A 16411-nucleotide genomic window follows, 5' to 3' on the forward strand; every position below is an offset into this window, starting at 1 on the left:
ATTTGCCTTTGAAAGAGACTCGTTAAAGAGTCGAAAGCGTTAAGGATAGATACTACTTTCGCACTGGTCGTTGTCAGTTTGTTGCATTTGTCTCAATCGTATCCTAACTCACGTGATCCTTGACGGATCCAGTGGACTTGAAAGGACTTTTATTTGTCACATGGTTTTGTATTCCTTATATATATATATATATATATATATATATATATATATATATATATATATATATATACATATATACACATACTGTTTTTCAATCAGAATTATTGTTTATAGTGAGGCCATATATGAGAGAGCATGGACATGGATATTCTATCACATGACAGGTGACCTTGAACTTTATTAAATAAGCCAGTGACATGTTAAAATTACGACTAAGATTATTTTTTCACTTTTCATTGCATAATAAACTTTCTATAGATATTATCCTAGCCTTTGTTGCACACTCGGCTTTATATCCAGCCTAGGTCTGGCGCAAATCACTGGTTAAAGAAGGTCCAAATGTTCTGACGTAGGATTATATTCAGTTTAGAATACATTTTACGTATAGACTCGCATAAAGTCTGATCAAATTATGAAAATAAGGTACAATTTCGAACACGTAAACTACATGCCCTTCGCTTACTACGATAATAATAAGATACTTACTAATGATACGATAATACTACTGTCTACATTAAAGGTTATCATATTTTGTGAAACTACATTCAAAAACGTAAAATTTATGCTAAAATAGTGTAATACATTTGGAGTATATGCATCTGGATATAGTGCTCCATTTTAAGGAATTCTTAGATTTTTGTGATTACTTGTCTGATTATTGGAATTCAATGCAATATAAATATTTCTTTACCCGAAATAATTAGCCATTTACTAGGAGCAAACGTCACGGAGTAAAGCGTAAGTGAGTTTCCATGATGCCCTGGTTCACTAGTAGTGGATTCAGGTCCAAACCGAATGAGTGTCGATGGAACAATAAAGTCCCTGCTGAAATATATGGTGTACATTGGTGTTGTGACCGCAATGGCAGTATTTACGGTAGGAAACCGGTAAATTACACTATGGAACCGATAATAAGGGACTCGGCAGATACCGTTTATGTCACCATGGTGGAAAACGTGTTGCAGTTGTACTGGCGCAAAGTACCTAGAAACCATAGTTTGACTGACCTAAGGTGGCGTAGTTAAACTAGTTCCTTTCGTTAAGGGTTAGTTTTATAGTTTCTACGGCGTGAACTGCTGGCGGTAAGGAAACCTAACAAAGAGAAACAAATCTTTGACCGGTTGTGAGATATGTGGTCTTGCAAAGATTAGAGCAAAATTTATGTATAGAATGGACACGTCGGGCTGTCTAATTTACAACTGAAGTTGTATGGAAGTCTTTGGAAATTTGGGGTAAACTTATGACTTCTAGCGGGAATCGCGCCAGGGTTTGGCACCGCTCGATCAAGTAATGACCCCTGGCTTGTAACAATAGATAGTCAAAAATGAAGGGAGGCACACCTAATTTACCAGAAGTCAGTTGAGAGATATTGCAAATTCCAGCATCACTAATGATTTAATATGTTGAAAGGCTGTCCATAAGAATTATTTGAAATTTCTGTTAATGTAATAAAAATAGGTCCAATTGCACATATTGTATTAAATTTGGAGATCAAGTTTCATCAATGACTCTGAACATGATGATAATTTAGGTTTCATATCTCAGATATTTATTGGAAAGACAGTCTTAGAGAAAATACTGATTCCATATCTACAAACTGCGATTCCTGCTTAGATTTTCGGATCTCACTTTGTGATCGCATGACCAATACATCTGTTCTCAATTGTCATTGCATGAACTATGCCAGGATGCTAACTATTATATAGATATTATTAAGTGAAAAAGTGGATTCAAACTTACGCTCTTGGCATGGCCTTATTGCTTATAAACATACACTGTAATTTCATAACAAGAATTTGCTAAAGAAAATATGCTATGCGTTCGAAGAGATGATTTACAATAGCTGAAAATTTCTTGGCAAGGTGATTTAACCTCAGAGCATACATGTTCATTGGCTATCCGATGAACATTTTTTGCTTCGAAAAAGTTTGATTATAGAGGCAATTTTTGTTGTTTACGTAGTTATTCTGAGAGTACGGTGGAGCCGGCGATGAAGGCGGGTCCCGAATGCTTTCTTCGTCTGATCCTGACTTAGGCCGTACAGGTTTCTTCATGCTTCGTCGTAAAAGACATGCTAAAACGCATAAAGCCAACAGGGTCATAACGACTGGTACGATGAAAAGATAATCTGAAATTACAAAACATTAACATAAAAGTCTTGACTGTAAATAGGCGGCATGATTTGTCTCCATATAATTCATGTATATAAACATGTCACTATGATAGGCGGCATGATTTGTCTCTATATAATTCATGTATATAAACATGTCACTATGATAGGCGGCATGATTTGTCTCCATATAATTCATGTAAATAAACATGTCACTAAGATATGCGGCTTGATTTTTCTCTATATGAAGAATATATAATTCATGTATCTAATCATGTCACTATGATAAAATAAGCAGAGAGGAAATAAATAATGATATATTTATACATTGATGCATCTTTGCTACGTTCTACATAGCCACGGATCATGTGCGAATTATACACCTTAAAAAGCATGTGCCGTCACGATGCTGTCGGTCCCCGAGACTTCATATAAAAATTCCTTTCCAAGATTATCAAAATAGTATATATGTAAAAGAATGTTTTGGAACCGACCGGTTAAATAAGTTAAAAGTATGACTGATCCAAACATTTTTTTTTTGTTTCAAAAGCTAGTGAATTTATAAAAGGTAACAATTACCGTAATACATCTTAATAAAATGACACCAAAATTGATCGCATTGACCATATACCATCTCAGAACCCATGTTGACTCCGGGACTGGTTGACAATCGAAATAGGTGGGCATGTTAAAGCGTGTTTAAAAGACGTTTGAAAACAAGTTGCACTAAAACGGTTATATGGATTTTGTTGACGAGTACAGCGTTAACTAGAGTAGTTTCAATTTAATATTTTTACATTGACAAATAGGTGAATCTCGGTGTGTTTAATTCGCAGCGAGATACCCATATTTCATGATGCGCACGGCTTTCACTTATATTACAGCCATAGGAGTGAGTACTTGCGTACTTTACAATATAATTTTTGTAAAAATTGTATCCATACTTCAAAAGTAGTATGGATGTATTATTTCGGCTTATCTTCTTGATATTTGGAATTGAAGTACAGCCAATGGAATATGCAAACTCGTCATTTTTTAATGAAGATAGTTACATTGATGTTGTAACTTAAAATGTTATGTATTTAAATGGTTTCTTTTAGCAATAATTATAAGTCTATATTTCTGTAATATGTTAGGTATGATTGATGGGATGTATATATTTGATTATTATTGAAGTTTATTCAATATAATATACTAGTAAGTTTGGTTTATTTATAGCTGACAGTATGGCGACGTAACTACTAAACAAGGGCAGCCTGAATGGTATTAGATCATCCTTGCTGGCAACCAAATAAAGTTGCTGGAAACTAGGCAACATCGTTGACAACAGGGTAACATTGCTGTCAAAAGAGCAACATTGTTGGCAATATGACAACATTTTAAGCGCCAAATGAATGTATGCGGTAACCGAGCAATACACTGCCGTGACCAGGAAATAGGACCGAGGAGCCAAAATTGTTGGTTCAAATGATGTGAGTTTTGAACAATTTTTTTGAAAATCTTGAACTGTGAATATTGAAACTGGTCGTTTCATAAGGTTACTTGGACCTCAAGCTTATGACATTATACATTGAAGCATGTTGTCAAAAAAGAGACATTCTTCAGATACTAAGACTGCTGTGTAATTTTCCGTTTGTTATGAAATGACTGCGCTTTCTGCATTGTGGTTTGCTATAAACAGTCACGTGACGCTAATTCTGAATTATTTGGACTCTATGGCTTTGTACTAAGTTACAAAGAGAATGAAAACCAAGTTTTGTAAAACTTAAGAAATATTTATTTTAAAAAAGATAAAGAGGAACTTCTATTATTATGATTCAAATGCAAAATAATCATAAACGTTCTATCAGAAGTACAAAAGAATATTGCTCCGAATGAATTCCAGGTTATCTGTGTACAGATGTACAAATATCATGGAATATGGTGAAGTGCCAACATTCTTGATTCATCGCAGTTACATTTTCCAGACCGTCTTTTAACGAATTAAAAATAACCCGCCAAAAACGTTGTTTTAGTCCCAAAACTAAAATGACCACTTTTAACGAAAAACAATAATTTATATAAATGATTTCTCACAAATTAAATATAAATAGGATGCTAGCTATATATGCAGCATGATCTTACACAGCATTAACACTAGGAAAGAGGAATTAGGAATGAATCAACTGTGTCTTTATACACATCCCAACGACTTTATTGCGACTCTCTGACGCAATGCCTCCCACGTGACCTGTGTCGCAACAATTCCAACTGACTTGATCATCCATAGGTAAATTACCCATAACCATTCACAGGTTCATTTTCCTGAAATGAAACTCAAATCAGCAACCTACCAACTGATAGCTCATTATCTGAAAAAATACATTATACATAAATGGGCCTAACTTCAAACACATAATAAAGACATATAACATTACTTTTACGAATCAGTTAATCCTATGGACTACTTCTGTTCCCAGTCACTTTCCATTGAACTATAGGCGAGGTTCTTTACCAACTAAATGCAACAAGAATATCACAACAAGGGCCCCAACTTCACATCAAATAGTGCAATTCCAGATAAAACTCCAATTAGAAGTTTAAAAGATACTAGAACAGGACCCTTCCTGCACTCACGTATGTAGAGAAACAAAGCATGTAGCATTTTTGCCAGCCAATGTACATCCCAAAGTAAAAGCATTTGTTCCTTCCAAAATGTTTCATCAGCTGTTATTGAATGACAGCCTTTTAACGTAAGAGATGTGGTCTCAATACAAATGCTGCAGAAAACATTGAATGCTAAAACTAGCAGGAGGCGAATGCAGGCCCAATAAAAAGGAATATAGAATCAATAGCCTGACAAAGAAATAAACGATCATATCAGGGACAAAGGTTCTCAGGTTGTCGGTATGACACCCGTACATTCTAATCTGTCTTTGATACAATAGGAGTCGACGGTCAGGCTAGAGAAGATGGGGGTTTAGGTACTCCGGCACCAGGTGAAAAGGCTAACGACATAAAACTCCATATTACTAAATATATCAATAGTTTTCTTGACGATCGAAAGGAGGCAAATTATATGAATTATTAGTCATATTTGCGGAATTTTCCGACGTGTACATTCGACGTAATTCTGATATAGTTAACAGTCCGACAGGCGTTTTTACCCTGCCGGTGATTAGGCAACATTTACATAGAAATTAAATACTTAAACATGGTAACTCAGTCTTGTAATAACAACGTTATCTTAATAATCAACCTCGTTCTGAATAATGACTTACATATGCAAATCCCTGCACTTCTCAAATGCACTTTGATGCACTCACATTCATGATTATCATCTTTCTCCACGCATTCGTATAGAAAAGGGCAGATGACTCCATCGCAGTTGTCTTTCTCGTCTTTCGCTGATGAATAAAATATGAACCATCATGTGTATCGCTACTATATTTTGTTAGAGTTTAGAGGTATATGTTTGTTTCCGCGCATGTTTGTGTTTGTCACATTGAGAAGACCGATTAATCTTGGTATTTATGTGAATATCTCATCTAATTCTACAATATGTAATTGTGTGATAGATAAGTAAACAGAACAACATGACTTTTAATAATTGCCTTGTTTTTATTTGTTTCGTTTTGTTTCAGTTTTGCACAGGATCGTCTATTTGAAGCACTCGTAAGTAAATGCCATGGACTAGATAACTAATAAAACACAGTTCACTTTGCCCAACAGAGTCTGAGACTTTCGTTTGACACAAGATATGTGTGAAGCTTGGTTATGTTTATTTTTATATTATCCTCTTCCTTCCTTTGGTATCAACTTAGGACGAGTACAATATCGTTAAAATAAACATATACCACAATTAAAGTATCCAATAACTTTATTATAATGGTCGTTTACTGTCAAAAAAGGAAACTATTCTGATGACAAAATATATCCATTACATAGCTCCCAAATATTACCTGAAATACTACTCCATGCATTCTTGTAAAATTAAGGATATAAAAGTGGTTAAATAAAATCTTAAATAAGATCGCATGATGGAAAGTCGAGTAGGAATTGAAAACAACCACAGCAGCAACAACAACAGCTCATTACTTCCAGACACTAGCATACGTAATAATACTGCAGTTGCATCCAGTATATCCTCTTGTACACTGGCAACTGTAGTTGTCCATATGATCTTGGCATATGCCACCGTTCTGGCAACTATTACTGGCACAATGATCGATACCTGAATATAGTAAGGGTTAAAATGAACGTGGCGGATGTTTATTGGGTTGATGCCAACAGAACCTAAATTCACCTGTGTAGTGTAGGTCATTACAGATTCCTCACCATATAAAGTATCCGATCCCTTTTTATTGTGACAAGCGCAGACGCTTCTACAGGAATCGTGTAATAATCTCTCGCATCTACTTTAAAACCATCCGTAATGTGAGAGCGACCATTGTAATTAATTATATCAATAATTTGCATATCTCTCTATCTCTGTCTCTCTTTCTACCTCTCCTTATCTCTCTGTCTCTCTTTGTCTCTGTCTATTTTTTATATATTGTGCTCTCTATCTATCGTAGGGACTAGGGTCATTAGCCGAACTGATTAAATAATTAGTCTCAATGAGTATGTCTTAAAAACTCAATTGTGGTTTTAAGCCCACAATGTTGTTATGTTTTTCACTCATACCTCCTCGAGCTACATCAACGTCAGCAACGGAAAACACATCAACATCTAAAATCATGTCAAACACATTTTTCCAACGAGACCATATAGTTTAAATCTTTCAGGAAATAAAATAAAAAATTTGAATATAAATCCAAAAATATATAAAATTTGAAACGATATTCGAAGGTAATATCCCATTCCTAAGTTAAATATGGCTATTAAAAGCGTCATAATTCAAAAACGAAATCTGCATTTAATTTGGCGAAGTTGTTGATATAAAACTTTAAGCAACTGTAACTTGTATGGATAATATAACAAACATATTAGGGTACGCAAAAGGCAAAACTGAAATTAAATGAAATGTTCATACCAATGGCACAATTTTTGCCATACAAAATTGATACACTAGCAAAAAAAACCGCCTCCTGCATGGTCGATACTTTATTCCACGCAGCCACAAGGGTTTTTAGCACGTTTAACTTTTGCTGGCACTGCCATAATTTACAAGAGTAAGCATATATTCCTGTGCCTTCCAATAATATTGAAAATATGATGATAAATAAATCAAAGCAATACTTGTATTTCGCTATATACTCTGATTTATGCGAATGTCTTAAGATCAGAATCTTCAAAATTATATATTATGTATTATTAACCTTCATTAATCTTAATTTATGTTCGGTGTGTGGGTACGGATGGGGTTCGGATATAACTGTCTGATGTCATACTACGATTCTCATCTGAAAAGCTATCAATACTTTGTGAATTGTCTAACATGTTGTTGCTTCTAGCCTGTGAATAAATTGATAAAATAACGTTGTATGAAATGATTTATAACTTCACATTCAGCACGCTGGACACTTGGAAATGTATGAGCTAGACTTAACATTGCTAAATGACAGTGACATACAATTGTTGAAGAAGGAGAAAGATCCTGCTAATGGAGAAAGGACATACCATAAAAGCTCGGCCCATTTTGTCATCACAAGTATTAACTTGAATAATCTTTACAGATGCAATTCTAGCATGTTCTCCGATTCTGAGCTGGTGTTATAGCTATAAAGATGGTCGCTGATCCATGGAAGATCACAAAGGTTCAGTAAAACCTTTGTCTGCGATTTCCGAGAGAGAAGTGGCTGCTATAACAAGGACAGTTAAAGAAGATGTTCGATACAAATTGAACATTAGTTCCATTATCAGGGGCATTGATGCGTCAGCTGTTTTGAATATGCTGAGGAATCCATCGAAGTCCAATAAACCAAGTGCAGGATACGCATTGCATTGGACGACGGCTGATCAAAGACACCGATTGAAATCGCCAAACAGCTTCTCGCCAAATATGAAAAGCGCGACCAGACGCGTTTGAATGAGATTGTTAAACAAGATCAAACATTGATATGTTTTTAGCCTGGCTCAAGCAAAATAAGTTAAGTTAGATCTAAAAATGGAGCACTGTCCAAAACTCGATCGACGTATTTGGACTGACAAGATGTATTTGTACGCATTCATTTTCGACGCAAAAGGGCCTGTCGTCCAGGAGCGTGTGCCTGACTCAGCTACTGACACCGGACATTTTATACTCCTACGTGCTGTCAGAATGAGTGGAACATATAAACGTCACCACGTATTACATACAGCCCTAGTTCAGCTCCAAATCCATTGGAGCACTGTTTACAAAAAAGCGCAATAATATTCAGCGCTTTTAAACATCCCTCGTACGTACGCTCAAACAAAACACGATGAAACAAACCTAATTATGGCAACCACAAGGACCAAACGTTCCCACAAACGGGCCCTTGAGTTGGAATATATGCGACAAACGAATTATGATAATTCTCTTTTAAGTAGGAACAACTGGGAAGATAACAGTTGACGCGTGATGTGTAGCAAATAAATATATATTTTATTCCTCATTAAATAGACCCTAAAAGTTGGTTGCTTGCAGATTGCTAAACCGAGACTACCTTTCAAGCTGTTATGAGGAAAAACAGGTCTCAAGTCTTGTAGAAAAAGAATAACGAAATCAGGTTAATTAAGAGGTCGAATTCAACAAGATCCACTATGCCTTAAGAACAAAACATTATACAGAAATGCATTTAAGGAATCATTGATTATATTCAATGAAATCATGAGTGAAAGCATGCCAAGATGGATTTATAGTTTCTTATTTATATTCCTGCTCTTATTTTGTAAGTCATATCGGATATTTGTTGTCTTGAGGTAAAACGTTTTGCAAATGTACGCAAGTCTTTATTTTATAAGTACTAGCCAGTTTGCTTATAATTTTGAAGGACTGAAACATAATGCAAAATACAATTTGCATGAAACGACCCATTTACTTAAAGGGGTTTGTAAGATTTTCAAGTTAATTGGAGTTAAAATTAGGCCCTTCTTTTATAGATGGGTAACTGTTCTTCAATTCCAGGGTACGAGTTTGGATCATATAGTCCCTTTCTCCCTGGTCCACAATTGTATGCTAAAATAACAAAGCTAATCATTATCGGAACCAATGAGCGTTTGTTTTCAATCACTAATTATTAAAGGGTACTTGATATGCTAATTGCACATGAAATGTATGAGAATATTAGAATAATTTGTATGTTTGAAACACGTGCAAAATTAACATGCACATGAATTATCCATTTTTCATGCTGCAATTAGTCTTTTCACTTGAACTTCGTATTTACACACTAAACAGATTTGCAAATAAGCATATGAGGCTCAAACTCGTTACATATAAGTATGCTGTAAACAGGATTATTACTGTGAGCTTACGATGTCTAATATACACTATGCGATAATTAATTGCTTTTCTCTCAAGTTTACGTATTAGGCAGATTTTTGACCGCAAACCCTATACCCTATACCACACCCGGTGTTGGTAACTGTGGGCAACTTTTACTTTGCTCAGACGTAATGCCTAAAGAATGGCTGTTATCAGCTACAAAATGCGATAAAAATGCAATTATTCTACTCTATATTGAAAAGCTAATTCAGAATGATCGTACCGATTTACTTGTCACCAACTTCATGAACGTTTAAGTGAATAACGATAACGTAAAGCAATATATAATACTTATATTCCAATACATGTATTGTGGAGAATTGTATAGTCCAAATATAGCAGTGTCCTTGGACGGAATGTTACGTTACAACATGATCGTGTTCATCGTTATAGGTTGCCCTGCTGATGTTCTATATATATATATATATATATATATATATATATATATATATATATATATATATCTCTGTGTGTGTGTGTGTGTGAGTGTGTCCAATCCCTACATTAGGTTGAGAAAGAAGGATCTGTGTTACAATAAATCCAACCCAGAAACTTTATATTGGGTTTTATTTTTTTATATATTTGGGTGTTTGCACGTGAAGTAAACATGCTCGAAACATTAAACGATCTTAATGAAAACAATGCGTAGAGACAACGGACTTCAAGAATCAAGAAAAACAACAATTACCCAAGCGTTCTCTTTTCGTTTATTCCCCAATATAATTTTAATAATACATATGCAACAAGAGAGGTAAGAGAGTCCAAAGACAACCAATGTCCAGCATACATGTACTACCCATCGAACAATAAATTTAGTAGGAGAGATAAAGCAGTATCCGTTCATATGGTCAACTAATGAGCCACTGTGTTGACAAGGGTAACTGGAACATTCATCGATGTCTGAATTATCGTTTTTTAGATAGCTTTCAGCTAACACCTTTAAAAAAAATTTCATGCAAAACATCAAACTTTCTGTTTTTCAACGCAAACATGATGAGAGTTTTGACATTTTTAGAGGACCTTAAAATATAAGCTATAACATTTACGTTCTTTGAACAGGAATTAAAGCACATAGTTTGAGACAAAGAAATAACTGGAACAATTATTGACTAGAATTTCTAGAAATGAACAGCGGATCTTCAGTCCTTTATCACCTCCAATTGAACGATACTGAATTTTCGCATGAAATAATGTGCAAAGAGTACAATAATTTCCATGTTTTGCAAGTCGTTCCAAATGTGCGCACACATTTAATGATAATTATCATATGATGATATTTGTTTTTGTTTTCTTGAAAGAAACATGAAAAGAAGCCGAACGACTGTCTAGTTTCTCCGTGTTTCAACTACACTAAAGTTAGTTCTGCGATTGCTATAGAACAGTAATGTGGCAATATACGGAACAAATATAGAGACACACAGTACTACTGGCAACAAATATTCAAACTGAAATAAATTTTACAGAAAAGAACATCTTGTTAGCACGTGAGCACACACTGAACATAATTCAGCAATATTAACGGGCCTGATGTAAATATTACATCTGGATTTGTTCACTGGGCATTGCTACTTGCTTACCTGTATCACAATTGATACCGATATATCCTGATGGACAGGTACACGAGTATCCGTTCACTTGGTCAACACAGGATCCCCTGTTATGACAAGGAGAAGATGCACATTCATCGATGTCTGAAAATACAAACTGATATTTTTAATACAGATTGTTCGTAGGACTTTCCAACAAATAATACATGTACTGCCCGATTAAGGATTGGATATTATTTGCCATCAATCAGCTTCCTGAAGTTATTTAAAATTATGTGCCTAAAGTCCAAGTGTATACTCAGTCTTTGTTTGCATTGTGCATTTTGAAAGTGATTGCCTCAGTGCTAATTCATGAAATAAAACTTAAATAATAGGTAGTACAAAGGTCAAACTATATCTTTATACATGCAACAACAGCACCACCAACAACAAAAACAGTGTACCATCCATGACATGCATGATTTACAATTCTTAACGGAACATTATATATTTCACTCTACTCATTTATACCACAAGCACATGCGTTGCAGCCGGGAGAAAATGTTCACACCAGCTAATTCACCAGCTAGACATGAGAAGAACCTTTATTACAAGGAGTGTTACTACTCCAAGTCAAAGTACTAGCGCAAAAGACGTTTTGGAGTGAGACTGTTTCCAGGAATTGCAAATCCTATTAGACTACCTATCATAGTTTATTAGGTAACCTATACTAGTCCATAAAAAAACTATCCTAATCCATTATAAAACATATCCTAGTTCATTAGAAAACCTATCCAAGTCCATTACAATAATCATTTGTTTTCGGACCTACGCTCATTTAGAATATTATATGTACAGTGCAGTAAAAACAATTCATAAGATTTCCTTTTCGTTCTTAAATATATAGTGGATGGAGTAGCAATGTCCAGCAAACCGGTACTACACACTAAACCAATACATCCGGCAGCACAGATCCAGGATTATCCGTTTACATGATCAATACAAGATCAGCTGTTTCGACAAAGGGAATTGGAACATTATTGATGTTTTAAATAACAGACGTTCGTGGGTCTTAAAATAACTTTACCTGAGACAAATATTTTAAACGTTTTAGAACAATTTAAACAAAACATAGACGTGATTGTATAACTCGTTTAAGCACTGCATTACCTCAAATGAACTTCTTTTTGCAAGACATAACACTTTATGTCTAAAAAAGCAAAAATGAGAGAGTTTTGGAAGTTTTAGAGGACCATAACTTATAAGTATCAACAAGGATTGTTGTATTGGAATTAGTGCATTCTGCTCATTGATGTAGTAAAATAGACGACTGCATTTATTACAATTTATAGAGGGACATACCTAGAGACCTATTGACCAATACTAAACTCACATTTCTTCTTGAAAGAATCATAACAAGCTACTTATACTGTAGCCTTTCAATATATATATATATATATATATATATATATATATATATATATATATATATATATATATATATATATATATTGCAGCACATGGTATATGTTGTATCCAAGGTACTGAGAATTCCATGGAAATTAATATGATGATATAAGGGTCAAGTCTTCAGACACATTGGCCAAACTATTTAATATTGAAATATCTGTTATAGACGAGAAGAAATTTTATTAAAATGTATAACGGACATTAATCTACAATATGCAGGGGCCTTATTGATGTAATTCCTCCGGACTTTGCATTTCTGAAAATTCAAATATTCATTTTCAGTACAGATTGCTTGAAGGGGTTTTGAACAGATATTGACAGTACTGATCAATTTAAGACCGAGTGATATTTGTAATCAATCAATTTTTTACAGTTATTCATAATTCTTTGCTTAAAGATGTAACATTTAATCTATCTTTATTTGCTTTGCGCATGGAACAAATATATATATGTAAATCATTAGAACTATTTGCATTTTTAAATAGCTTACGCCAGTGTTAATTCATAAAAGGTAACACAGATAATGAAGTCGCACAATGGTCAAAATACATTGTAAATACATGAAACATAACATATACGATAACAAATAAAAAACAAACACTATATCATCCATAATGTGAATGATCTGCACTTCTGCAACAGAACATTCCAACTTAACTATTATGCTTAGGTTTCTTCTGTAATAACAAACACGTTTAATGCTTGAAAGTATAAAAGGGAAACAGGAACATTCATCGCTGGATCCAAATGCAAACGTAATATATAATTAAAGATACGTTTTGTGATATGGCTGTTATGTTCCTGTTAAGTTTGAATCTCCATTATCATCAATCAGCTTTATACATGTACTCATAATTATTTGCCTATATGCGTAATATCAGATTGTCTTTACATTGTACCTAAAGATCGAAAATATAAAATCGTCAGCAGAGTTTTAACCTTTATTTAAATTTCTTACGTCAGTATATATTCCTTAAATATAACAACAATAATGATGTTGCACAAATGGGCAAACTATATTTTAAAAACATGAAACATAACACATGCGAAGAAACCAGTAAGACATTAATGACTTGCATTATACATACTTCATCAACTAAACAATCAATATTCAACCCTAATGATGATCATCACAAGATCCACCATTTTGACAAAGGGAATTGGAACATTCATGTTTATCTGAAATAACATACCTTTGAGTGTCTTGAAATAGGTTTCCATTAGGTTAATATTTTCCATGTCATAGAACAATTTAAACGGGACATAAATGTGTTTGTGTAACTCGTTTAAGCAAACATTTTCATCAACGCCAAGTATTATATGAAGTTGACTTTTCATGTAAGTCACAACACGTTATGTCTATTAAAAAGCAAAAATGCAGAGAGTTTTGACAGTCTTAGTGGGCCTTAAAATATAAGCTGCAGCAAGAAGGGTCGTCGTATAGGGATTAGTGAATTTTACGCATCGGTAGATGAAAAAATAACAATTGGAGTAAACATTGACTACAATTTTTAGAAATATGGGACAGATCTGTAGTTCTCTATTACATCCTACTGAACAAAACTAAACTCATAGGGAATGCATTGGTAAGAGTACAATAATTTGCACCTTTTGCAAGTCTTGCAACGTAAGTATTTATTTGTAATTCTAATGATGAAAATAACCTTCTTCTCTTCAAAAATCCACGGAAAACTGTCTTCGGACTGTTGAGTTTCTGGTGTACCTTTCCATATTATATTCGACTCCCCCAGTGCTTGACATTACTATAAACTGCCACACTATAAACATCGTAGTGATATGACTGAAATATTGTTAAATCTACGTTAACAATCCAAATTACACACATACAATTTATAAATAACAACTAACAAACGGGATGGAGTAGTATTGCCTGACATAATATGAAATATTACCCCATCGCTTGCAATGTTTTATATTTTTCTTGTTAGGCTGATGTCAAAATGTTCTCAAACCTTCCTATCAATGAAAACATCGTACAACAAATTACTCTAACATTACTTTCTGTTCCTTCCTTTTTATAGTTCACACAATACAAAAGCGACGTGAGAGACAACGGAGATAAATAGACAATAAATTGTTCCGAGTTTAAGCTTTTAAACTAAGTTACAGAAAATAGTGAAAAGCATCAAGCCTTGTAATATTGAACAAATAATTTGTTTCCCTGGATTAAAAAGTGGCCAATGAAAGAAGGAACACACGGTGTTGTGAATTAAATTTGAAATAATCCTAGAATTACAGACACAAGTGAAAATAAATCCTAATTAACTCCAGCGCTAAAGATGTTGATTTGCGTGTGGTGGCTGTATCGTGGTGTTATACCGAAAGTTATTTACTGAAATACAGTAACATAATTTTATATTTGAATTCACTATAAATCCAAATGAGTGTGTCTGTCTAAGTATCTTTTTCTTTTAATGGGCACTTTGTATTTCCCCATAAAATCATATGAATAATCAACAGCTCAATGAATTTCCAGACACAAAAATACAATTGATTCTGCTAGTTCTTAAATCGGTAATGAATATTATTTCAGTTAAACAGATTATATATTAATTTACATAACTTCATTTCACAAATAATAGTTTCTAAAAAAAACTATTACATAATGGAACATTTCAGTCGGGAATGTTGATAATATTTACACGATAATGTGTTAATTATAATAGTCTGTTAACAAATTATAATATTGAACCTGTGATATGTCAGGTACGCCAGGTGGATTAGAATAACTTAGAACCAGTCACAAATAAATGTTTACTTCTATTAATAATGATCCGTGTATTTAACCCACACACAAGTAGAATGCTATAGCTATGAATTCTATTTTGGTGAAAATATGCAGCTCAAGCAGAAACATAAACTTGAGTTTTTTTTGTACCAGGTTAAGCCTCACATACAATGTAACAAAGCATATAACGAAACCAATATACAAACATTAATGAGAAAACAATGCAAATCAAACACACCTCTAATACACACTGGACCAATGAATCCGGCGGGACAGGTACAGGGTTATCCATTAACATGCTCAACACAAAATTCACCATTTTGACAATGTAAACTGGAAAAGTCATTGTTTTGTATACAAGAAACAACCAAAGTAGATATAAGATTGTTTTCGCCTCTTCTACGATTATATATATATACATATAATATAATATACTAAACGTGTCTTATGCATTAGTTAAAACTAAGTTAAAGCTATTCCGTGTAAAATTCGTTCTATGATATAGGGACCATAAATACACTTGTTGCAGAAAGAACAAACTCTTTTGAATAGTACACACACAGTGAACGTGCATCGACAATATTCAGGGCTTTATTTAGCTATTTTCTCTCGATTTGTTAATTGGGCATTACCACCGCTAAGATGTATTACAAATGTAACCAGTATACGTGCCGGGCATGTACATGAGTATCCGTTCACCTGGGTAACACATAATCCCGCGTTCTGACAAGGAAAACTGACACATTGATGTTTGTTTGAAAGTATAAACAGGTGTTTCTGGTACAGATTGTTTGAAGGATTTTCCAACCGATACTGATAGTACTAATCGACTTAGGATTGAACCTCATGTGTTTTACATTTATTCATAATGACTTGCTAAGAGGCATAATATCTGCTAAGTTCCTTTCTGAGTTATGCCTGTGTCAAACAGCATCGTAAATACTTGAAACATAACATATGCAAAC

The 16411-nt window shown here is 34.0% G+C and overlaps 1 protein-coding gene across 1 annotated transcript in view; it reads right to left on the reverse strand.

The window, feature by feature from the left end:
* Positions 1–280: 280 nt before the first annotated feature.
* LOC149775122 (uncharacterized) overlaps positions 281–16411 on the reverse strand; it is a 96358-nt gene continuing 80227 nt past the window's right edge. Inside the window, exons 20-22 of the mRNA XM_089944353.1 lie at positions 11279–11392; positions 5533–5658; positions 281–2290 (exon numbers count right to left, since the gene is read on the reverse strand). Coding sequence (XP_089800479.1) covers positions 2058–2290; positions 5533–5658; positions 11279–11392 — 473 coding nt within the window. The 3' untranslated portion in view covers positions 281–2057. The remainder of the gene's footprint in view (positions 2291–5532; positions 5659–11278; positions 11393–16411) is intronic.

The sequence above is a fragment of the Sinohyriopsis cumingii genome, chromosome 19 (genome assembly GCF_028554795.1).
Source record: "Sinohyriopsis cumingii isolate HCF-2022 chromosome 19, ASM2855479v2, whole genome shotgun sequence".
In the NCBI taxonomy this organism is placed as follows: domain Eukaryota; kingdom Metazoa; phylum Mollusca; class Bivalvia; order Unionida; family Unionidae; genus Sinohyriopsis; species Sinohyriopsis cumingii.